General features: G+C 39.6%; 1 protein-coding gene across 1 annotated transcript in view; it reads right to left on the bottom strand.

Moving 5' to 3' along the window:
• Nucleotides 1–1117: 1117 nt before the first annotated feature.
• Nucleotides 1118–25617, bottom strand: part of LOC149822109 (28 kDa ribonucleoprotein, chloroplastic-like) — a 29572-nt gene continuing 5072 nt past the window's right edge. Inside the window, exon 4 of the mRNA XM_089980943.1 lies at nt 1118–1538. Coding sequence (XP_089837069.1) covers nt 1407–1538 — 132 coding nt within the window. The 3' untranslated portion in view covers nt 1118–1406. The remainder of the gene's footprint in view (nt 1539–25617) is intronic.

The following is a 25617-nucleotide window of genomic DNA, read 5'->3' as shown; positions in this document are numbered from 1 at the left end:
TATTTACAATTTTTAACATTACCTAGACGTGTTCATGCCAGCATCTCAAGATTTGTGCCCACATGAACAGTGCTAACAGTCCCAGAATGAAGTTCCTAATACTCTCCTTCCAATCTCAGATGACCTCTTCTTAGAGCAGAGGCTCTGATACCATGTTAGAAGAGATACATGCCATAGTATTTTCTCAATAGAAAGCACACGAAGAGAGAGAAGAAAACTAAACTTCATTAATTTTAGTGAATGAAAATATGTCTACTTTTATGGGTCGACCTCTCTAAAGGGCTACAAAGGAAAAGGAAAAGAGTTATTTTACAAGTTTACCCCTTACCTATGAGACTATATACAAAAGAATAAAGACTAAGTAAACACAAAGTTACATATATGTAACAGCAGTTAGTGGTCATTTCTTACCAGGCTAGAATCATTGTACGTGAAATTGTAATATGAAGTAGCCTAGTGTAGTGATTCTAAAACTTGCCAAGCATATAAGGTGATCTCCGTACAATTATATCTAAAATAGAAAAAAGTCCACCCACATGCAAGGATGTATGCTATAAAGTATTTTGTGGAAAACCATTACAATATGGGGTAGATACATTCGTCTTCGTTGGTATGCCTACTCATCAAATTTGACACCAACATCGGTCATATATGCCTTGGATGTTTGGCATCTCACCAATCTTATCAAGCATTAGGTTGATGTGATGAGCTTCAAATGGAGTTTGGAACTTTGGATAAAATGAATTACATTTTCATAAACATCTTTTCCAATTTCCTATAATATGCTATACCATCAACGATGAGTTGACCAAATTACTAAACACTACAAAATTGCTGAACATAAAAAAAAGCATGTAACAAATGAAAAATGGAACACCAATATTACATGGAGAAAATTGACATATAAACAAGGGACTACTGAATAAAGCCAACATAGTGAAGCCCAGCTTACAAATTTGAATACCAATGCTCAAGTTGTAGCAGATGGTGAACTACACAACAAACTAGAATTTCATATGCACTCCTGATCAGTCACTTACCTTCTGAAATAAAATATCATGGATACCTATCCCACATCCATGATTCCAACCATAAGAAAAGAAAGTGAAAAATGGTGTCACAGAATTTCAGTATGAAATTATGATGGTGAATCATTATACAAGAATGTTAAACGGATAGGCAGCTGATAGCTTACAAAGAAATATCCGGTTCAAAAAAATACAAAAATACATTAACACGAGGGTCGAAACAAGAAATATGTACATATCTTTCATGGATAAAAATAACACATCCTTTTTCATGCGGGAGTAGAAACAAAAGGGAAAAAGAATCATCAGAACATGCCAATCTCTATGCATCACAGGAAGCTCACCAGACCAAGAGAAAAGAAGAATCACATATCTAATTCAGTTAAGAGGAGGTTCAGATTCCTTCTCCTTGGAACTTTCATTTCTGCCATCTGGATTATTTGCCTCTTCTTCGGGCTTAGTAGCAACCTTCTGACTTATCCTAAGACGAAGTGGTCTCCCCATCAATTCCTGAAGCACGTGAACAAGTGATTAATCATGCTCCACATATTGCTCTTCAGAAACCCCAACTTAGGAAAAAGGCGAGTAGGTAATACACTTCCCAAATCACATAATACATGGAAAATTTCAAGCTTCAACATGCATAGAAATTGCAATGACTTCTGCTCTACAACGTATTACTTAGGAAGACATTGTTTTCAAAATTATGACAGATTTTTTATAAGATCCTGCCTAGAAAAGCATAATGTTATTGTTACGGTCTAGAATATGACAGTAGATCCAGACGCCACCTCCAGAGCTTTATAGGAGTCGACCAACATGGCAGGTTGTTGATGATGTAGCAACTGACATGACTTCTCTAATGGTTGACAAGTTAAAGATCCAGAGTCCTAGCCAAGAGAAAGAGAAGCAGGACATGTGTCAAGCCTACAAGGCATGTGAATTAAGGAGTGGGGTCCACCTAAGAAGGCGTGTGATGCTGGAGAGTCCGATGGGACGTCCCCTAGTTCTAGAAGTTAATTAGCATTAATTAAGTTTGGCTAATTATGAAAGTATTTTATTGGGTTTGTTCTTATGAGAAGTCCATAGCTAAGCAGGAGTCCTAGTCTAGTTGATCTTTTGACTTTTCTAAGTAGATGAGGTTTCATGAAAGTAGGACTCAACCCAAACCCTCTTTATATAAGGAGGTCTTGGGGAGCCATGTGGGTCATTGATTAATGAAGTAAATTTTCCTCCAAGGCCTAGCCGTCGCACCCTCTCTCTCTCTTCTCTCTCCTCTTTCTCATTTTCCTTGGACGTCCCTTCCTCCCTTGACATCTTCTCTTCTCTCTCTCTCTGATCTCAACCGGTACAACGTGTGTGGTGGTGGATCCAGCCTATGCAAAGGGTCCAAGCCCTTCACGAGTTCCTTTCAAAGATTCAGGAAGGCTTCACTGCTTGGGAAGCTGTTTGGAAGCCTCTACAATCATGGTTCTGTTGTATCGCCCTCTCTAATGCCTAATTCAGGTACTCATCCCTCTAAACCTCTGATATTAACATCCTAGACCTGTAACCAGACCTTAAGTTGCATTATCTTTATTTTCAGAGCCTTAGAACCAAAATCACATCTACCTAATTAACCCGAAAAACCCTATTTTGGATGTTAAGCATCCCAGCCACTCAACGACCTATTTTAGTGATCCTTAACCTCCAATAGCCTATCCTAACCCTGACACACGTCCCTAGGTGTCTAGCACGCCCTTGGTTCAGCTCATACCAGATATGAACTGAAACCCTTCCTCAATTAGCCTCAGTAGCCATTTTTAACCTACTCGATTTTCCTATTTCCTTAGATCTTTGCCCAAAACCACCTAAAAACCTACACCATGGTTACCCTTAGACCTCTACCCCATCATGTGTAGTGGGGGTCAACACCTTAGACACGTCCAACCTAGCCTCGGAGGGATAAGAACCGCAGACACGATCCTCTCGCTTCTGTCGAGCTTAGACTAAAGTAATTGTATGTTGCTAGCTTGGGGCTCCCTTCAGGTCCAAGCTCTGAATCGATTCTATCGGAGTTTGAGGAGGATGCAATAAAGTAGTATTAGAGCAAAATTTCCCATAAGGATAAACTACCACTCGAGTGGGTCGAGAAGAGCGAGAAAGCTCGCAAGCATGCAGGATAGACTCAAACTCTTTCCGAGCAAACATAGGTCGAACCTTGTTGAGGTCTTATATTGGTGGACTGCAAGAGGATCTTCGTATTGAGGTTCTAGCTACAATTGTTCGAACGCCTGAGGAGGCCTACAAATTGGTCAAACTCCAAGAGGAGAAGCAGAAGAGGCTTCAGGCTTACCGATGTATGTGTTAGAATCAGAGTTATCAATCGGGAAAGCGGGAGCGGGAAGCAATTTAGGAAGTGAAAGCAGAAAGTGAGGCACTTCTAAAATTTTAAGAAGCGAGAAGCACGGGACGACTTACAGGCGAACCAGAAATCATCTCAGAAGCGAGAAGAGAAACGAACTAGAAGCTAACCGAAAGCGACCTGTAAGCGAGGGAGAAGTGAAAAAGGAAAGAAAAGGAAAAAAACAAAAAAAATAGAAAAAAAGGGGAAGCAAGGGTTGAGTCTTCTGAAGTGAACTTCCTATATAGGGGAAGCACTCATGTTTTGTGCTTTTGAAACACGTTTTGGGGAAGCGGGAGCGGGAAGCGATTTAGGAAGCGGAAGCGGAAAGTGTGGCACTTCTAAAATTTTAAGAAGCGAGAAGCGCGGAACGACTTACAGGCGAACCAGAAATCGTCTCAGAAGCGAGAAGAGAAGCGAACCAAAAGCGACCTGTAAGCGTGGAAGAAGTGAAAAAGGAAAGAAAATGAAAAACCAAAAAAAAAATAGAAAAAAAGGGGAAGTGAGGGCCGAGTCTTCTGAAGCAAGCTTCCCATGTAAGGGAAGCACTCATGTTTCGTGCTTCTGAAACAGGTTTTGGGGAAGCGCGCTATCCAGAGTCTTAAAATGCTTCCAGTAACCCTAGTCAAAATATAGGGTGCTCAGCAAAAGGTCAGTCCGACCAGAGAGGGGACGACAACCCCTAAGGTAGAGTCCATTACCCAAGCTCAACGTGAGGAGCGGATCAAGAAAGGCTTGTGCTTTAATTACAATGAAAAGTGGTTCAAAGGCCACACATGCAAGCGCTACTACATCTTCTGTGTGGTAGAGTCTGACTCTGAAGAAGATGAGTCGCCTAATGATCATGCGTCAGATACGAAGAACAGTGAGGGCGAGCCTAGCCACAACATCTCCTATCATGCACTCTCGGGCGTATCCGTGCCCAACTCTATGCAGGTCCCTGGCCGACTCAGCTCCCGAGAGGTAAATATTCTCATTGATACAGGTAGCACTCATAACTTTATTCATGAGAGCATTGTCTAAAAAGTCAGGTGTAAATTCAAGGAACACCCAGTTTTTAATATAAAGGTGGAAAACGGGTCACACCTCAAGTGTGTTGAGGTCTGCCCAGATGTTTGTTTAGAGCTCCAAGGAGCTAAGTTTGTGTTGGACCTATACGTCCTACCTATCCATGGTGTGGATGTGGTTTTCGATATGCACTAGCTACGGACACGGGAAAAAGTAGTCTAGGATTTCTCTACCATGGAGATAACTTTCTGGAAAGGCGAAGAGGTCATAATGGTTGTTATCCGACCTCCTACAAGAAAGGAGGTACAACCAAAGGGGGGCTTGATGTTATTGAAAGGCACCCAGCAGGCCTTCCTGGTCACTGCCCAAGCAATAGAGCCGAAACAGGACTCATTCCCAACAAACGTTTCAACCAATCTAGCCTCAGTTTTAGTCTAATTTGTTGATATATTTGATGAGCCACACAGACTATCACCTATGAGATCTCAAGACCATTGTATCCCCTTAAAGGTTGGCACAGGTCCTATGACTATGAGGCCTTATCAGTACGCACACTCCCAGAAGGATCAACAACAACAACAACTACTACGCCTTCATCCCAAAACAATTGGGGTCGGCGATATGAACCAAAAAAGAAAATCATTCTGGGTCTTCCACATGAATCCTTCTCCGCCAATCATTTTTATCCAATGCCATGTCCTCGGTGAGGTTCAAAGCATTCATATCCTTTCCTATCACCTCCATCCATGTCTTCCTAGGCCTACCCTGACCTCTTTTAACTAATATATTTTCTCATTTCTCCATCCTTCTAACTGGAGCATCATTAGGCCTTCGCCGAATATGTCCAAACCACCGTAAACGATTCTCTTTCATCTTATTTTCAATGGGTGCAACGCCTACTCCTAGAAGGATGAGATTGAAAAACTTGTGGAGGAGATGTTGAGTCAAGAGATCATCCACCTTAGCGTGAGCCCTTTTTCTCACATGTACTCTGTAATGAAGAGGGGCGGAAGCACCAATAGAGCAAAAGCACTCTTTAAGAGTGACCACAATAGCCAAGAACACAAATACTAAAAGTGTACACACAAAACTCACAAAAGTAGAAAATGACTTAAAGTCATAAGTTGAATATTATTGAAGAAAGAAAGAGGAGGGTGAAAAACACCTTACAATATAAGAGGAAAACCTCCTCTATTTATAGAGGAGGGAGTAATGAGGAAGGGACCACAAGGGGCTCCCATGTAGTCATTAGGAGCCCCAACGGTCATAAATCTGACCGTTGGGGCCCCAACGACTACATATGTGGGGCCCTTGTGGTCTTACAAAAAGCTGAAAATAAAAAAGGAAAAAAGAAAAAGAAAAGTAAAAATATAAAAAGAAAAAAGGTTACATGTGGTTTTACCAAAATACCCCTATCGGGTATTTTGAGAATAAAAAAGGAAAATTGTATATATATACATATATGTATATATATACGTATGTATATATATATACGTATGTATATATATATACGTATGTATATATATATACATAATTTAACACGCCCCCTCAAACTTTACGGGGAGAAGACCGAAAGTTTGCCAAGAAGAAACATAAATCATGGAGTTGGGAGTGCTTTGGTGAAGAAGTCAGTCAGTTGATATTCTGAAGTGACGTATGGTAATGTGATAGTTCCTCTGAGGAATTTATCTCGAATGTAGTGGCAATCCATCTCGATATGCTTGGTCTGTTCGTGAAACGTATGATTGCTTGCAATGTAGATCGCACTTTTGTTATCACAGCAGAGCTTGGTGGGTGAGGAAATGAGGACACCCATGTCACCAAGGAGTCCTCTGAGCCACACGATTTCCATTGTTGTCATTGTCATAGCCCGATATTGAGCTTCAGTGGATGATAGTGAGACCTTTTGTTGCTTCTTACATCTCTACGAGATGAGAGATTCACCTAAAAATGCAAAAACCAGTAGTTGAGATACGATCATTGGGATTTCCTCCCCAGTCAGCATCAGTAAAAGCAGTTAATTCAAGAGATGAGGAAGAGGATAAGAAGAGTCCCTTGAAGATGATATTTTTGATGTATCAAACAATTCTCATTACAGCCGCCATATAAACTGTAGTAGGTGCGTGCTGAAACTGGCTTGCAGCATGAACTACATGAGCTATGTTTGGAAGGGTGATGGATAAGTAAGTGAGAGATCCAATTAATTGACGATAGGGAGTTGGATCCTCAAGAAGAACACCATCCTCAAGTCTCAGTTTTGTATTGATAACTTCGGGAGTCTCAACTTTCTTTTCATCAGATATTCCAGATTTGGTACAAATGTCTGCTGCCAATTTCATCTGAGATAAAATGTATCCTCACGGGGAGTAAGTCACTTCAATTCCTAAAAAATATCTCAAGAATCCAAGGTCAGACATATCAAAAGTTTCTTTTAACATAGACTTCACATCATTTACCCCCTTTTTGTCATCCCAGTGATGATCATATCATCAACATATAACAGAAGAATAACGATGAGATTACCTGTTTTCTTAACAAAAAGAGCAGTGTCAGTATAGCAAGAAGTAAATCCTAAATTGATTAATACATTACTAAATTTATCATACCAAAGTCCATATAAGGCCTTTTTAATTTCAAAACTTTACCATTTAAATTCATACCCAAAGGTGGTTTCATGTAAACTTCTTCATTTAAATTTTCATTTAAAAAGGAATTTTTGACATCTAATTGAAAAATTGGCCATTTTTTAGCAGAGGCTATTGCAATAAGAGCTCAAACACTAGTCATTCGAGCAACAGGGGCAAAGGTTTCATCATAATCTATCCCATACTCTTGGGCATATCCCTTGGCCACTAACCTGGCCTTATATCTTTCTAAAGATCCATCGCACTTAGTCTTAACTTTAAAAACTCATCGGCATCCAATGGGTTTCTTGCCATTGGGTGGATCAACAATTTCCCAAGTTTGAGCCCTCTTAAGTGCATTAAGTTTCAGTTCCATTGTTTCATTCCAATGGGCATATTGTCTAGCATCATTATAATGAGTTGGTTCATGAATTGAGTGAAGAGCAAGTAGACATGCCCGAAAATTTGGGGAAAAAGAATCATAAGATACAAATCTATTTGGTATTTTTGAAATACGATTTGATCTTCTATAAGAGGTTTCTTCAGTTAACCCATTTTGAGAGAATTTTTCAAGGGCACAAGGAGGATTACTTTCATTTCTTCTAGAGTAGACTTGTATTTGCCTTTGCACATTTTCTTGTAATGGTCATCATTTGAAGGTTCAAAAAAATCGTTTATGAGCGATTCAATATTATCATTAATGACCTTTTCTTGAGGCAATAAGTCAAATAAAAAGGAATAATCAATATCTTCATTTGGTTTATGCGAAAAACCATTTTCTTCTTTTAAGAATGTAACATCTTTTGAGATATAAAGTTTATTATTTGATATATCAAAACATTGATAACCTTTTTGTTTTTCGCCATATCCTAAGAAAATGCATTCAATAGCCCTAGAAGAAAGTTTAGCATTTTTGTGAGTTAAAACAAAGCATTTACATCCGAAAATTCTTAGTCTTTTATAATCGGGAGACATATTGTAAAGTTTCTCAAATGGAGAAAGATTTTTTAAAGAAGATGAAGGAATTCTATTGATAAGATACATTGAGGTTAGAACCGCTTCGTCCCAAAAAGATTTTGGAATATTTTTTGAGATTAATAAGGTTCTTGTGGTTTCTAATATGTGTCTATGCTTTCTTTCCGCAAGACCATTTTGTTGCGGAGTGTTTGGGCAAGAACGTTGATGGCAAATTCTGTTTTCTTTTAAATAGTTTTGAAATTCATTGGACATGTATTCACCTCCCGAGTCGGACCTAAGAATTGATAGATTTCCCAAAAATTGATTTTTGACCATTGCATGAAATTCTTTAAAGAAAGAGAAAACTTCGGATTTGCGACTTAAGAAGTAAATCCATGTGAATCGAGTGAAGTCATCAATAAAGACCACATAGTACGAAAATCCTCCTTTGGACAAAATAAGGGAAGGTCCTCATACGTCGGAATAAACAAGTTCAAAAGGAGGAAATGGAGTAGCTTTAGATTTCCCAAAAATGCAATCTTTACAAGTCATGTGATTGTCTTTACAAGTATTGTTCAAAAAAGGAAAAAGAGACATTTTTACAAAATTTGGATGACCAAGTCTCTCATGCCAAATTCCAATACTTTTGTCCTTTACAAAATTGCAAGATGACTTAGATGGAAGAGTCAAAAAAACCATAAAATAGAGATCACCCCTTCTATGGCCTTGCCCAATCAGCTTCCCTGACTGGAGATCCTACACAGTGCAATCTTTAGGTGAGAAAGAGACTTTGCATCCATGATCGGTGATTTGGGAAACGGAAAAAAGATTTAGATTAATTTTTGGAACGACTCTTACTTTAGGAACAAAGAAGGTTTGAGAAGTTTTAAAATCAAGTGTCCCAATACTTTCAATTTTTAAAGATGTCCCATAGGCCGTAGAAACATAAGAAGATATGGGTTCGGAAAAAACATTAGAGAGTGAGTTTTTATGAGATGTTATGTGAAAAGAAGCATCAGAGTCTAGTATCCACGTACCTGGAGGTGATGAAGAGTAGGCGATGGCGGCTCCGGATGTTGAAGATGAAGAAGTCTTGAGAAGATGTTGGAGAACTTCGGAGATATGATTAAGAGTTTCTTTAATATCTCCCTCTTTGACACTTTCTTCTTCCTTCTTTGGAGAGTTTTCTTCAACCGTGGTCACTTTCCCTTTTAGCTTTGGGCAAACCGGTTTAATGTGACCTGGTTCATTGCAATAGTGGCAAATCACTCCCTTTCTATATCTATTATTTTTGTTGAAGTGGGGAGGTCTATATGCTTTTACATTTGATCCAGGCCTAGAAACGGCCAAAACTTCATCACTCTTGATACTTAGGCCAAGTCGAGTTTCTTCTTGGCATACTTCGGTAAGGGTGTCTTCAATGGGTAAGGCTTTACTTCTATGGAGAAGAGATGCCCTAACTTGTTCATATTTCGGTCGTAGACCATGAAGAAATTGGAAAAAATGCTCCTTTTTCAATTTGTTCTCTTCTTAATTCAATATCTTCCGGAGCCACCCATTTAGGCTCAAGAAGAACAAGCTCATCCCAAAGAGGGGTTAAGGAGCTAAGTAGTCACGGACACTCATATCCGCTTGTCTAGTGGAACGAATTTTTTCTTGACAAAAAAATTGTCGAGCAAGATCCTTTTGGGTATACATACCCTTAAGGAAAAACCATGCCTCATTGACTCTTCTAAAGTTTGCAATATTTGCACAATTTTTGAGGTCCATATTGTTCATAAACCATGCCAAAATTTTGGCATGATTACTTTCCCAATCATCAATTTTGGATTGATGATCATTTATAGCTTTGATGTGTTCATCGCCATCTAAAGCTTTTTCAATATCATTTTCAATTTTAGTGAGAACAAGAGAGGGTTCGGGAGTAGTTCCCATAACAAAACCCCAAAGTTTCTTACCTCTTAGATGATTTTTCATAGCGGAGGCCCACATAAGATAATTGGATTCATTGAACTTGAATGAAAGCTCAACTTTAGAATCACGTTCCATGGGAGCCGAAAAGAACTTCTTTCCTTCTACAAAAAAGCTTGAGAAGCACGCGTCCCAAGGCACGAAAAGGAGAAGGTAGAATCCGGATCACCAACCTTGCTCTGATACCATGTAATGAAGAGGGGCGTAAGCACCAATAGAGCAAAATCACTCTTTAAGAGTGACCACAATAGCCAAGAACACAAATACTAAAAGTGTACACACAAAACTCACAAAAGTAGAAAATGACTTAAAGTCATAAGTTGAATATTATTGAAGAAAGAAAAAGGAGGGTGAAAAACACCTTACAATACAAGAGGAAAACCTCCTCTATTTATAGAGGAGGGAGTAATGAGGAAGGGACCACAAGGGGCTCCCATGTAGTCGTTGGGAGCCCCAACGGTCATAAATCTGACCGTTGGGGCCCCAACGACTACATGTGTGGGGCCCTTGTGGTCTTACAAAAAGCTGAAAATAAAAAAGGAAAAAAGAAAAAGGAAGAAAAGAAAAAATATAAAAAGAAAAAAGGTTACATGTGGTTTTACCAAAATACCCCTATCGGGTATTTTGAGAATAAAAAAGGAAAACTGTATATATATATACATATATGTATATATATACTTATATATATATATATGTATGTATATATATAAGTATATGTATATATATATACATAATTTAACATACTCTTGGTGAAGAAGAAGGATGACACCTGGAGGTTTTGCAAGGATTATCGAACTCTCAATGAGATCACTGTGAAGAATATGGTTCCTGATTCTGGTCATCGAGGAACTGTTGGACGAGTTGCATGGCATAGGTTTTTTTACCAAGTTGGATCTTCGCTCTGGGTATCATCAAGTGCACATGGCCCATGAGGACTTACATAAGGCAGCCTTTTGGACCCACGAGGGGTCTCTACGAGTTCTTGGTCATGCCCTTCAGATTGACCAACACGTCAACCACCTTCCAAGTGATCATAAATGTCTTCAAGCCGATGCTTCGAAAGTTTGTGTTGGTCTTCTTTGATGATATTTTGGTGTATAGCCGCACATGGGACGTACATCTACAGCATGTGTGTATTGTTTTGAGGGCCCTACGTGAGCATCATATGCATGCGAAGATGTCCAAGTGGCTCTTTGGACAGGCCGATGTGAGCTACCTAGGTCATATTGTTTTCGGCAAGGGAGTTCATGCAGACCCGAAAAAAATAAAGGTCACGAAGGTGTGGCCCAAGCTTCAAACAGTGAAGGCACTATGGGCTTCATAGGGTTGACCGGATACTACAGAAGGTTCGTGAGAGATTATGGTCTTATCGCTCAGCCCCTTACCTCCCTCTTGAAGGACAGGTTTGCATGATCTAAAAAGGACACTGACGCTTTTGAGAGGTTGAAGGACGCGATATGCCAAGCCCCAATCCTTGCCTTGCCCGACTTCTCTAAGGTATTCGTGGTGGAGACTGATGCTTGCAACAGTGGGGTTAGTGATGTCCTCTTATAAGAAGAACACCCCATTGCGTTCATGAGCAAGGCTTTGCCCAATCGGAGCCGACCCTTGTCCACCTACGACAAGGAGATGTTGGCCACAGTTCTCACAGTTGAGAAGTGGCAACCCTACCTCCTCGAGAGCAAGTTCATTATTCGTACGAATCACCGGAGCCTCAAATACTTATTAGGGTAGTGAATCACCACCATCAGCCAACAGAGGTGGGTTGCGAAGCTCATGGGATATGACTTCAAGATCTAGTACAGAAAAGGCATGGAGAAGACAGTAACCAATGTCCTATCCCAGCATTTTGAGGAGTCTACAGGTTTGCACACCCTTATTATTGTCGAGAAGATGGTGTGTGAGTTGAATTCAGACCCGGAGTCACCTTAACCATACGGTTATAGGTGGGATCTTATTCTACAAAGGACGAATCTTTCTTCTGCCCAAGAGTGATGTACTCCAGAGTCTTCTACATGAGGTGCATGATACTCCTTACGTGGGATATGGAGTGTCCAAAACATACCAGTGACTAAAAGCATTATTTTATTGGTCGAGTATGAAAGGCTATGTCCGCGATTATGTGCAAAAGTGTTTGTATGTTGGGCAAACAAATACGAAGTTATCAAACCGCTTGGGTTGTTACGACCATTGCCGAAGCGCCCCTGGCATGACATATCCATGGATTTCGTGGAGGCTTTACCTTCATGTGAGAAAAAGGAAGTGATTATGATAGTAGTGGACCGATTTCGCAAGTATGCACACTTCATCCCACTGCCCAGAGAGTATTCTGTCGAGTTGGTCTCACGCCAGTTCGTGAGTCGTGGTCAAGCTTCACAATTTGCCTAGGAGCATTGTAAGTGACTGGGACTCAATTTTCCTTAGTCAATCCTGGACTTCCTATTTCGCTTTGAGTGGTATCATACTGAACTACAGTACAACCCATCACCTACAAAAAGACAGTCAGACGAAGATTGTGAACAAGGCAGTTGAGATGTATCTCCGGTGTTTTGTAGGGGACCGCCTACACAAATGGCTCTAGTTCTTTCCATGGATAGAATATGCTTGCAACATGAGTCATCATTTGGTCATTGATGTAACTTCCTTCGAGACACTGTACGGGTATCCACCACCGTTGGTGATGGCCTATGAGCACGGGAGTGCTACGTCTCTTAAAGTTGATCGAGACTTGAGATCATGGGACAGGATTCTTGTTACTTGGATTCTTGTTACTTTAAAGTAGAATATCGCCAAGGCCCAACAACGTATGAAGCAGATCTATGACAGAGGTCATTCAAACAGGTTGTTTCAGGTAGGAGATTGGGTTTGGTTAAAGAGGAAGCCTAGAGGCCAAAAACCCCCCTTTGCCCAGGACTACCATAAGCTTCTGTCGAAGTATTTTGGTTCGTATCATATTGAATAGCGGATTGGAAATCTAGCCTACTGCCTAGCCATGCCTAGTGACGTGCGGATAAACCCTGTGTTTCACAAGTCGTTCCATGGTGAGCCGCCAACAATAGTAGAAGCTCCCCATGATAAGGACCCCAGTCCACTGAAATTTTGAAGATCAAGAGACTCTGCAAGTACAATAGTATGATGTGGAAACACATTATAGAATGGGACAATGGGGGCAAAGACACTACCACATGAGAGTGGGAGTTTGATATGAAAAGGAGATTTTCATATTTTGGACCTTGGGAGCAAGGTAAGTCAGAGCGTAGTGGATCTGATACAGTCCAGAATATGACAGTAGATCTAGAACCAGTGCCCAGAATCTAGATGCCACCTCTAAAGCTTTATGGGAGTCGACTAACACAATGTGGGTCCCAGGTTGATGACGTGGCAACCGACATAGCTTTTCTAATGGTTGACACGTCAAAAATCAAGAGTCCCAAACAAGAGGAGGAGAAGCAGGACACATGTCAAGCCTAGAAGGCATGTCAATTAAGGAGTGGGGTCCACCTAGGGGGGCATGTGGTGCTAGAGAGTCCTATGGGATGTCCCCTAGTTCTAGAAGTTAAATACCATTAATCAAGTTTGGATAATTATGAAAGTCTTTTATTGGGTTTATTTTTGTGAGAAGTCCTTAGCTAAGTAGGAGTCCTAGTCTAGTTGGTCATTTGACTTTTCTAAGTAGATGAGGTTTCATGAAAGTATGACTCAACTCAAGCCCTCTCTATATAAGGAGGGCTTGGAGAGCCATATGGGTCATTGATTAATGAAGTGAATTTTCCTCCAAGGCCTAGTTGTCCCTCTCTCATTTCCCTTAAATGTCCCTTCCTCCCTTAACGTCTTTTTATCTTCTCTCTCTTTGATCTCACCTGACACAATGTGTGTGGTAGTGAATCCATCCTACGCAAAAGACCCAAGCCCTTCACAAGTTCCTTTCAGAGATTCAAGAAGGTTACACTGCCCGAGAAGTTGTTCAGAAGCCTCTACACCCGTGGTTCTATTGGACCGTCCTCTCCGATGCCTAACTCAGGTGTCCAACCCTCTAAACCTCTGATATTAACATCCTAGACTTGTAATCAGACCTTAGGTTGAATTATCTTTCTTTTCATAGACTTAAAACCAAAATTGCATTTACCTTATTAACCTAAAAAGTCATATTTTAACCGTTGAGCATCCCAGCCACCCAATGACCTATTTTAGTGACCTCTGAACTCAAGTAGCCTATCCTAACCTTAACATACATCCCTAGGTGTGCAGCAAGCCCTTGGTTCAGCTCATACCAGATTTGAACTGAAACCCTTCTCTGATTAGCCTCAGTAGTCATTTTTAGCCTACCTGATTTTCTTGTTTCCTTAGATCTTTGCCCAGAACCACCTAGAATCTACACTACGATTACCCTTAGACCTCTACTCTATCGTATCCAGCGGGGGTCTGCACCCCAGGCCCGTTCAACCCAGCCTCGGAGGGATAAGAACCGCAGGCACGATCATTTCGCTTCTGTTGAATTCAAACTAGAATACATGTATGTTGCTAGCCAGGGGCTCCCTTCGGGTCCAAGCTGCGAATCGATTCTACCAGAGTTTGAGCAGGGTGAAACAGTTATCTTGACTTTCTACTAGCCAACAATTGACAAAATCATTGTGCCCTTCAAAAAATCAAACCTAATCAATAACAGTAAACAAAGTTTTTCCCTTGCAAAAGCCTGGCAAGAACCAATACGAAATCGACTAATAACATGATTCAAATATGTGTATTGTAGAACTATAAGCATTTAACAGCAACTTGTGGGGAAAAACTGGCTTTCCCACAAGTGTGAATCGATGGAGGCAATACAACGATGTCAGTGGAAGAAAGGTAAACCAACAACAGAAACAAAAACACACAAATTTACGTGGTTCCCTCTCAAACTGAGGTACGTCCACGACGACCAATAGATCAGCACCTTCCACTATTTTCAAACAAAGATTACAAAGTGGCCAAAAAGCATAAGCCTTACAAACACACACGATGTAACGAAAATAAACAAAGAGGATATACCTCACTGAAGAACAAAGAACGAATGTTTTGAAGATCCAACCTCACGAAGTTGTCTTGAAAGAAGTGTAGCAACACTTCTTGCTTTGTTCTCTTCACACCCTTTCAGTGCCCTAAAAGTGTTTCTCACACTTTCTTCCTGCTTTTTTCAGCTCTCTCTTTCTCTCGCCCATCCATCCCTTAAATAGAGGACGAGACCCGCATTTAATGCGGAAAACTAAACGTCTTGCACAACTTACAATGCGCCTGAATCGCCTTATCACAAATCGCTATCCAACGAGTACTACAAATCGCTATCCAGCGAGTACTGAAACAAATCGCTATCCAACAAATACTACAAATCACTATCCAACGAGTATTGAAACAAATCGCTATCTAGCGAATACTGCAAATCGCTATCCAGCGAGTATTGAAACAAATCGCTATGCAGCTTAAAGCACTAACCACAAATCGCCATCGACAAATCGTTGATCCTCAAAACTCTGAACAGCTGAATCGTCATTCAGCTGTGAGAACTTCTACAAATCGCTATCCAGCGAATACTCCAAATCGTCTTCGAGAAGATCAAGCATCGTGCTTGGAAATTCTGCCGCGATAATGAATATGCATTAAACTACTGATGATGCCATAAATGATCAGTTATCAGACGATCCATTTCCAAGATAGATAGGTCCCACAAGGAGGAAAACCCAACAATTCTCCCCTTTTCCGACTTATGAGGAGGCTTCTACCATTCCTGCTAGTAATCGACATTTCTCAAGCTTGTCATTGGGCAATGCCTTAGTCAACATATCTGATGTATTATCATCAGTGTAAACTTTCTCAAGTTGCAGCAATTTGTCATTTAAGACATCTCGAATCTAGTGGTATCGAACATCAATATGTTTTGATCTTGAATAAAATGAGAAATTCTTACTCAAGTGAATTGCACTTTGGCTATCACAATGAAGAACATACCTTTCTTGCTTCAAGCCCAACTCTTGCAAGAATTTCTTCAACCACAATAATTCCTTATTTGCTTCTGTAATGACGATGAACTCGGCTTCTATGGTGGAGAGAGCTACACATTTCTGTAATTTCGACTGTCATGCAACTGCTCCCCCTGCAAAAGTAATCAAATACCCAGAAGTAGATTTTCTACTATCGGCATCACCAATCATATCAGAATTTGTGAACCCATCGAGAATAGGTTCATCATTTCCAAAACACAGACTCATCTTCAAAGTGCCCTGAAGATGCCTTAAAATCTATTTCACTGTTGCCCAGTGTTCTTTCCCTGGATTTGACAGAAATTGACTAACAACTCCAACAGCATGAGCTATGTCTGGTCGAGTACAGACCATAGCATACATCAAAGAACCTACTGCCGAAGCATAGAAATTTTTCTGCATCTCGATTTCTTCTTCATCATTTGTAGGACATTGACTTGAGCTAAGTTTAAAATGCCCTGCAAGAGGACAATTAACAGGTTTTGCTTTATCCATATTGAACCGCTCACGAACCTTTTTAATATAATTCTCTTGAGATAACCAGATCAGCTCATGTGATTTGTCACGAACGATTTTCATCCCAAGAATCTGCTTTGCTGGACCTAAATCCTTCATGGCAAAGGTCTCACTCAACCCCAACTTCAGCTTGCTTATCCTGCTAATGTCTTGGCCTACAATCAACATATCATCCACATAAAGCAAGAAAATGGTAAAATTTTTATCTGAAAATTTTTTCACAAACACACAATGGTCTGTGGAGGTTCTTGAATATCCATGCTCAGTCATAAAAGAATCAAACTTCTTATACCACTGCCTTGGTGCTTGCTTTAAGTCATACAAGCTCTTCTTCAGCTTACAGACAAGGTGTTTTTTGCCCTTGTCAATGAAGCCTTCAGTTTGCTCCATATAAATTTTTTCTTCCAAGTCACTATGCATAAATGCAGTCTTTACATCAAGCTGCTCAACTTCTAAGTTCATTGTTGCTGCTATACCGAGCACAGTTCGAATGGAGGACATCTTCACAACTGGTGAGAAGATCTCATCAAAGTCAACTCTCTTTTTCTAAGCAAAATCTTTCACGACAAGTCGTGCCTTGAATCTAGGTTAAGTTCTCATCAGTCTTCTGCCTGAAGACCCACTTGTTCTTCAACACCTTCTTCCCTTTAGGTGGCTTTACCAGATCAAAGGTATGAATCTCATGCAATGAATTCATTTTCTCTTTCATTGCCTTGAGCCACTCAGACTTGTTTTCATTCTCCAAAACTTCTTGAAAAGTTTCTGACTCTCCTTAATCTGTAATCATCACATACTCATTTGATGAGTATTTTCTGGATGGTCGTTTCTCTCTAGTGGACCTCCTTACCGGAGTTTGAGGAAATGGCTCTTGGGGTGTTGACTCCCACTCAATTTCTGTCTCAGCACTTCCTTCCTCTGCATCAATATGAGGAAGTGGCATCTCCTCCACAAAATCATGAACAGCCGGTGCATCAAGGGGATCTAAGTCAACAAGATCACCTTTACTAGACTCTGATGGCTCAGACTTACCAACGTCTTCAATGGTCTGATCTTCCAAGAAAACATCTCGACTTCTGACCACCTTCTTATCAACAGGGTTATATAGTCTGTAGCCAAATTCTTCGTGGCCATAGCCAAGAAATATGCACTGATTGGCCTTTGGATCAAGCTTGGACCTCTCTTCCTTTGGAACATGAACAAAAGCGCTGCAGCCAAACACTCTTAAGTGACCATAGGAAGTTTCTTTCCCAGTCCAAACTTTCTTTGGAACATCTTCCTTCAAGGGAATAGGAGACAAGTTGATAAGATTAACTATTGTCCTCATTCCCTCACCCCAGAAAAATCTTGGCAATTTAGAGTGTGACAGCAAACATCTGACTCTCTCAAGAATTGTGCGATTCATTCTCTCAGCAACCCCATTCTATTGAGGTGTCATCCTCACGGTTCTTTTATGCTTGATGCCATGATTGATGCAATACTAATCAAATGGCCCAATGTATTCGCCACCATTATCCGAGCGAACACATTTCAACTGTCTGCCAGTTTCTCTTTCAGTCATGGCCAAAAAATGCTTGAATACATCTAGAACTTGGTCTTTAGTTCTCAGTGTATAAGCCAGACTTTCCTAAAGTGATCATCTATGAAAGTCACAAAATACAATGCACCACCAAGTGTCTTGACCTTCAAAGGTCCACACACATCAGAATGTACAAGATCTAGAACATGAGATTTTCTAGATGCAATGCTTCTATGGAAAGAAAGCCTATTCTTTTTACCATGGAAGCAATGAACACATAGTTCTAAAGATGTACCTTCTACTCCTGCTAGGAGCTCTTTCTTAACCAAGACTTGCAGCCTCTTCTCACTCATATGCCTGAGCCTTTTATGTCATAACTCTGTAGACGAGCCATTCTCTACAGCATTCACAACACTCTTGCAGATCTTCGCTTGCAAAGTGTAGAGAGAGCAGGTCTTCGTTCCTCTTGCTACCACCAAAGAGCCTTTGGTTAGCTTCCACCTTCCGTCATTGAAGGTGTTGTTATAGCCTTCATCATCCAACTTTCCGGCAAACATCAGATTCAGTCGGATGTCTGGTACATGCCTAACATCTTTGAGCAACAATTTGCAGTCAACATTTGTTTTTAAGCAAATGTCGCATATGCCAACAATCTTTGACACACCTTCATTTCTCATTCGGAGATTCCTGAAATCACCTTGCGAATAGGAAGTGAAGAAATCAGCCTGCGAGGTAACATGAAATGAAGCTCCAGAATCAATTACCCAATCAGTCTCTTGACCGATCAAATTGATGCTAGTACTATCATAGATAACCATGAGCTCTCCATCTCTGGCTGTTGTTGTGGCACTTTGCTTTTCTTCTCAGCTTTTCTCTTTGTTCTGATCCTTGAACTTGAGCTTCCTACATATGCCCTTTCTTGTGGCAATAATAACACTCGTTGTCTTTCTTTGAACTCGAGTGTGAGTGACCTCTGGATTTGTCACGATAGTGCGGAGTCCTGCTCTTACTCATTCTCCCCCGATTTTCAATCACAAGTACCTCAGAGAGAGAAGGACCTGATGATTTTTTCTCCTAGTTTCTTCATTCAGCAGACTGCGTTAAATTATGTATATATTAATATATATATATATATACATATACTTATATATATATATATATATATATACATTCGTATATATATAAGTATATATATACATATATGTATATATACATAATTTATTTTTCTTTTTCTGTACAACCAAAAACCTGATAGGGGTGTTTTGGTAATTTACCATGTATTTTTCTCCTTTTTGTATTTTTCCTTTTTCTTTCTTTTTCCTTTTTATTTTCCTTTTTTATTTTCTTTTTCTTCTTTTTGTAGGACCATAGGGGGCCCCACCCATCTAGTCGTTGGGGCCCCAACGATCATATTTATGACCATTGGGGCTCCCAACGACTAGAAGGGAGCCCCCCTTATGGTCTCCTTTTAGTTCTCCTCCTCTATAAATAGAGGAGGCTCTCTCATTGTAAAGGCATTGGGTTTTCACCCTCCTCTTTCTTTCTTCAATAATATTCAACTTATGACTTTAAGCCATTTTCTACTTTTGTGAGTTTTGTGTATACACTTTTAGTGTTTGTTTTCTTGGCTCTTGTGGTCACTCTTAAAGAGTGCTTTTGCTTTATTGGTGCTTCCGCCTATTTTCATTACATGGTATCAGAGCTTGGTTGGTGATTGGGCTTCTCGTTGCTATCTTGGGACGTGTGCCTCTCAAGCTTTTGAAGAAAGAAAGAATATTTGGTGCCGATGGAACGTGATTCTAAAGTTGAGCTTTCTTTTAAGCTCAATGGGTCCAACTATCTTATGTGGGCCTCCGCTATGGAAAATCATCTAAGAGGTAAGAAACTTTGGGGTTTTGTTATGGGAACTACTCCTGAACCCTCTCTTGTTCTCACTAAAATCGAAAATGAGGTTGAAAAAGCTTTAGATGGCGATGAGCGCATCAAAGCTATCAATGACCATCAATCCAAAGTTGAGGATTGGGAGAGTAACCATGCCAAAATCTTGGCATGGTTTATGAACAATGTAGACCTTAAAAATTGTGCTAATATTGCCAAATTTAGAAGGGCCAATGAGGCATGGTTTTTCCTTAAGGGTATGTATACCCAAAAGGATCTTGCTCGACAATTTTTTTGTCAAGAAAAAATCCGTTCCACCAAACAAATAGATATGAGTGTCCGGGACTACTTTAGCTCTCTAACCCCTCTTTGGGATGAACTTGCTCTTCTTGAGCCTAAATGGGTGGCTCCGGAAGACATTGAGTTGAGAAGGGAACAAATTGAAAAAGAGCACTTTTTCCAATTTCTTCATAGTCTTCGACCGGAATTTGAACAAGTTAGGGCATCCCTTCTCCATAGAAGCAAAGCCTTACCCATTGAAGACGTCCTTGCTGAAATATGCCAAGAAGAAACTCGACTTGGCCTAAGCGTTAAGAGTGATGAAGTTTTGGCCGTTACTAGGCCCGGATCAAATGTAAAAGCGATCGAAGAAACCTCTCAAAGAAGATCAAATCGTATTTCCAAAGTACCAAATAGATTTGTTTCACTCCTTTCATGAACCATCTCATTACAATGATGTTAAACAATATGCTCATTGGAATGAAGCTATGGAACTAGAACTTAATGCTCTTAAAAAGGCACAAACTTGGGAAATCATTGATCCTCCCAATGGCAAGAAACCCATTGGATGTAGATGGGTTTTTAAAGTAAAAACTAAGAGTGATGGTTCATTAGAAAAATATAAGGCTAGGTTAGTAGCCAAAGGATATGCCCAAGAGTATGGGGTAGATTATGATAAAACTTTTGCCCCAGTTGCTCGAATGATTAGTGTTCGAGCTCTTATTGCTATAGCCTCTGTTAAAAAATGGCCAATTTTTCAACTTGATGTCAAAAATGCCTTTTTTGAATGGAAATTTAAATGAAAAAGTTTATATGGAACCTCCTCCAGGTATGAATTTAAATGAAAAAATTTTGAAATTAAAAAAGGCCTTATATGGACTTAAGCAAGCTCCTAAAGCTTGGTATGACAAGTTTAGTAATGTATTAATCAATTTAGGATTTTCTTCTTGCTATTCTGACAGAGCACTTTTTGTTAAGAAGACAGGTGACTCCATTGTTATGTTTCTGCTATATGTTGATGATATGATCATCACTGGGAATGACAAAAAGGGGGTAAATGATGTAAAGTCTATGTTAAAAGAAACTTTTGATATGTCTGATCTTGGATACTTGAGATATTTTTTAGGAATTGAAGTGGCGTATTCCGCGCGAGGATACATCCTATCTAAAATGAAATTAGCTGCAGAAATTTGTACCAAATCAGGCATATCTGATGAAAAGAAGGTTGAGACTCCCGAAGTTATCAATGCAAAACTGAGACTTGAGGATGGTGTTCTTTTTGAGGATCCAACCCCCTTCCGTCAATTAATTGGATCTGTAATAACCATGATTTTTATCAGATAAATAAACTTAGATTTTTAAGTCATTAAGGTGATACAAGAATATTTTATTGTTTTAATTATTTATTCGTAATTGGATCTTGGATAACCTATTTGGATCTTCAATATTGGATCCCAAAAATCCTGTTTAGAACTCCAATATTCCATTCGGATTTTAGATATCGGACCACGAACCTTAAAATGAATATTTAATAATGGATTTCGGCCAAATGGATTGGATTTTTGGTAATGGATCCTCATTATCGGGATCAAATTTAATATTGGATCCAGGATGAATGAAGCGGATCCATATCAATTAGGGTCCATACATATATATATGTATAATATCATATACATATATTTGAAAAAAATATATATAATAATAATAATAGTAATAGTAATATAATAATAATCATATACTAAAGATATATATATGTATAATTTTAATGTGTGGATCCATAGTGGGAATCCATATGGATCCAACATGCGAATCCACACCGCAAGAGAATTGCGGATCCACCTTACTGCTGGATCCCGGGTCTCGGACCCGGACCCAAGCCGTGCCCCCGAGCATGCTAAGTAAAGAAAAAAAAAACGCACACACATTTGGACCCGGGTCGAATCCGGATCCGACCCGGATCTGCCAACCCGTTAGGGTTAAAACTCGCATGGCCAGGGGTTTTCTTTTAAAACTTCCCCTGCACTGCTCTCCTTCTTCCTCCCTCTGCTAGGGTTTCCAAATCCGCACCTCCCGCACCCATAAAATAACGCATGGGCGAGGGGAGGCCTTGCGCTCTTCCTCTCTCGGTCTTCCTCCCACTCTCTCGTTAATTCTTTCTCTTCTCTCTGTCTCCCTGCGTGCGACAAACTTGACCATCGCCTGACGTCGGTCGATGCTGCCGACGACCTTGCACGATAGCCGACCCTGCCCTCTCTCTAGGTTGCGGTGCAGTCGAGGCCGACAGACCATTCCACCCGCAGCGACAACCACCTTCTCCCTCTCGCCGGAACAGGTAGGATGATACTGTTTCTTTTTTTCAATGGTGCGTCGTGGGTCGAGCATGAGGTGTGGGGTGCTGTAAATCCCCAAATCATGAGAAGGTTCTTTTTTACTGCCGTAAAACCCAAATTGGCAGATTTAGGGGTTTCGGCTGCTATGAACCCAAATAAAAAAATAATAATAATAATAATGAGGTATAGGATTTCCTATTTTTCTTCGTTAGGGTTCCTATCGGTCGAGAGATGTGTGTGTGGGTTCCGTGAATGGCAAACCGAATTGTTATTTTTGGGATTTCGGATTTTCCTGACGGAAGGGTTTTGATTCCTGTTATGAACTATAGAAAAAAAAATGTGAATTGCGCACACGTAGTTTTATTTCGGTTTTCTTTTGGTATCAGTTTCCGATGTGATGGTCTTATTAGTATTCCCTGAGTTTTAGAAGTGCTGCCTCTATCAATGATAAGTTGTAAAGTTACCTGAATATAAGTTTCTTATTCACCAAGCCTTAAACCTAAGATGTTTCATCCTTTACCGTAACATTAACATCATTGTATAACTGATATTTCGCTTCTCAGTACACTCTGTGCACTTATTGAATTATAAATGTTATGATACGCTAGTATAAGAATTTAGTAGTTCAGGTTAAACAATTCTTTTTGTGATCTCAAGGTATCATGCAAATATGTGTTGTGTCTGTGCATGTCAATGCATAAAAGATATCCTCACCCACATATGAACTATTGCTTCCTTTCCTTCAGAATAGAAAGGATTAGAAGTCTGCATGTTTTTATTGGGCTAGATTGTTTTTCTGTATTATTTACAATGTCAAGTCATTATTTGTATGATCTGTTACTTAATTCCTGCATAAAGACAAACAATGGACAGAAATCCATGAATAACATGTGTGTATAAGGCTCCAGTTCTGTGTTAGGACTATGCGATAAACTCGTAAAATGGTTACTCTCTGGAAAGGTGATGCAGGGTACACGCTAAAATATTAGATGGGATCACTTGTGTTTTAATTGATCATCATATTGTTGCAGCATGTGCTAATGAAATATATATATATATATGTATATATATATATAGTGTTATGTTAATGACAGGAATGGATGTCTCTAGCTGGATCAGGACTTATATATATATATATATATATATATATATATATATACAACAACAACAACAACAACTACGCCTTCATCCCAAAACAATTGGGGTCAGCGATATGAACCAAAAAAGAAATTCATTTTGGGTCTTCCACATGAATCCTTTTCCTCCAATCATTTCTATCCAATGCCATGTCCTCGGTGAGGTTCAAAGCATTCATATCCTTTCCTATCATCTCCATCCAAGTCTTCCTAGGCCTACCCCGACCTCTTTTAACTAATATATTTTCCCATTTCTCCAACCTTCTAACTGGAGCATCATTAGGCCTTCGCCGAATATGTCCAAACCACCGTAAACGATTCTCTCGCATCTATTTTTATTTTCATATGAGTAATCAATGACAATTTTGCTGCCTATTATAATGATCTTTGATTTCACACGAAACTGCCTGTGTGCCATATTTCCAAATGTCAAGTTTGCTACCTGATATTATGATATTCTGTTTCATATGAAATTGCACATTAATCTGATGATTACTGCCTAGGTAGCTGCCTATTATGGTGATATTCTGTTTCATAGGAAGTTGTATATCAATCTGATGCTTGTGTAACTGTACATTAAGCGGGTGATTTGTATGTCCTGATTCTTCCCGGACACATATAAATGCATATTCTAAAATTGTTATGCTCAGATTATTGCTTGGCTTAGAATAGAAGCATGCACATACTGAATGATTGACAAATTAATTTGTTTTTATGCTTTGGTAGATCAATAACCTGTACACATCTGTCACCCTATTAGGCTGTACGAGTATATGTCGATCCATAAGCAGGACAATATCTATAAGTATATCTGGGTAGTTATAACAGAGATTGCCCTATGTATTTCCTTTGCTAATTGTTGTATAACCTGAACGGTATATGTGTTTTTATGATCGTAGTTCCTACACATTTCTGTAGCTCACATATTCCTAATGTGACATACGTATTACACACGTTACAGAGCACATACAGTAATGCATACGTGTTTCATGTTGTGACCTTGGTTGTGATTACATTCGGCCTTTACTATAACTTTATGTACACAGAAGTATATGGGTGATATACACGAAAGAAACAACATATTTTCATAAATGTTTGTCATATAGGTTCATTACAAAATCTCTGAAACTGCATGTCTGATTTATGCAATGCATATTCCCTAAGTAAATCAATTGTTATTATGTGCCAGCCGATTTGAAAAAGAAGAAGAAGAGAACAAACTTCGTTTAAATCTTTATTGCCATTACGAACTTGTATACGACATCCTGATTATAGTGGGAAATATGGGATGCTACATATTTGTGAAACACTGAGTTTTATGCTCTATTGATAGAATGGATTGTAACCTGATATGGAAATAGGCGTATGTGTAAATTTGCCTATATCTGAAAATTTTGTCATGTGAACTGTTGATGTATGCACCATTGTTTCTGTATGTTGGCAATGGAATCTATCTTAAAGGTTGTTGGCACCATTCACACTTAGTAACTATTAGACTAAGTAATTATGATTCTAGCTAAATTAAAATCTAATCGAGTTTATAATGAGACTACACAAGTAAAGTGAAATAAAAAAAAAATTGTTGCCCGACTGGTTTAAAGGCACCGGGGCATTCGTGCTTGACTGGTTTAAAGGCACCGGAGCACTTTGGGTGGGTTATGCAATCAATATGACAAAGGATTGAGACTGGTTTATACACCTTGGTAAAATGACTAAGGTTGGGAATTCTACTGCTATGATAGTAGAAGGAAGTTGGGGAAATGCCCCATACTTCGGGAACATAATTAAATGAAAAGATTAAACCACTCAGATTCGGGCTTACCTTGGAGAGGGTAGGTGGTACAAAACTCCGGGGACATGTGTTTTACTGTTTCGAGCTAAAGTGACTCGATGGTCCCCAGTCCTCGGAGTTGGGGGACCCAGACTACCAATATGTCCTAGGTGGTAGCTCTTTGTTCTTCTGCAGAAGTTAGGATG

Source organism: Nuphar pumila, chromosome 11 (assembly GCF_984573655.1).
Source record: "Nuphar pumila chromosome 11, dmNupPumi1.hap1.1, whole genome shotgun sequence".
NCBI lineage: Eukaryota > Viridiplantae > Streptophyta > Magnoliopsida > Nymphaeales > Nymphaeaceae > Nuphar > Nuphar pumila.
Note: the sequence above shows the minus strand (reverse complement) of the source record. Positions and strands in the feature narration are given on the sequence as shown.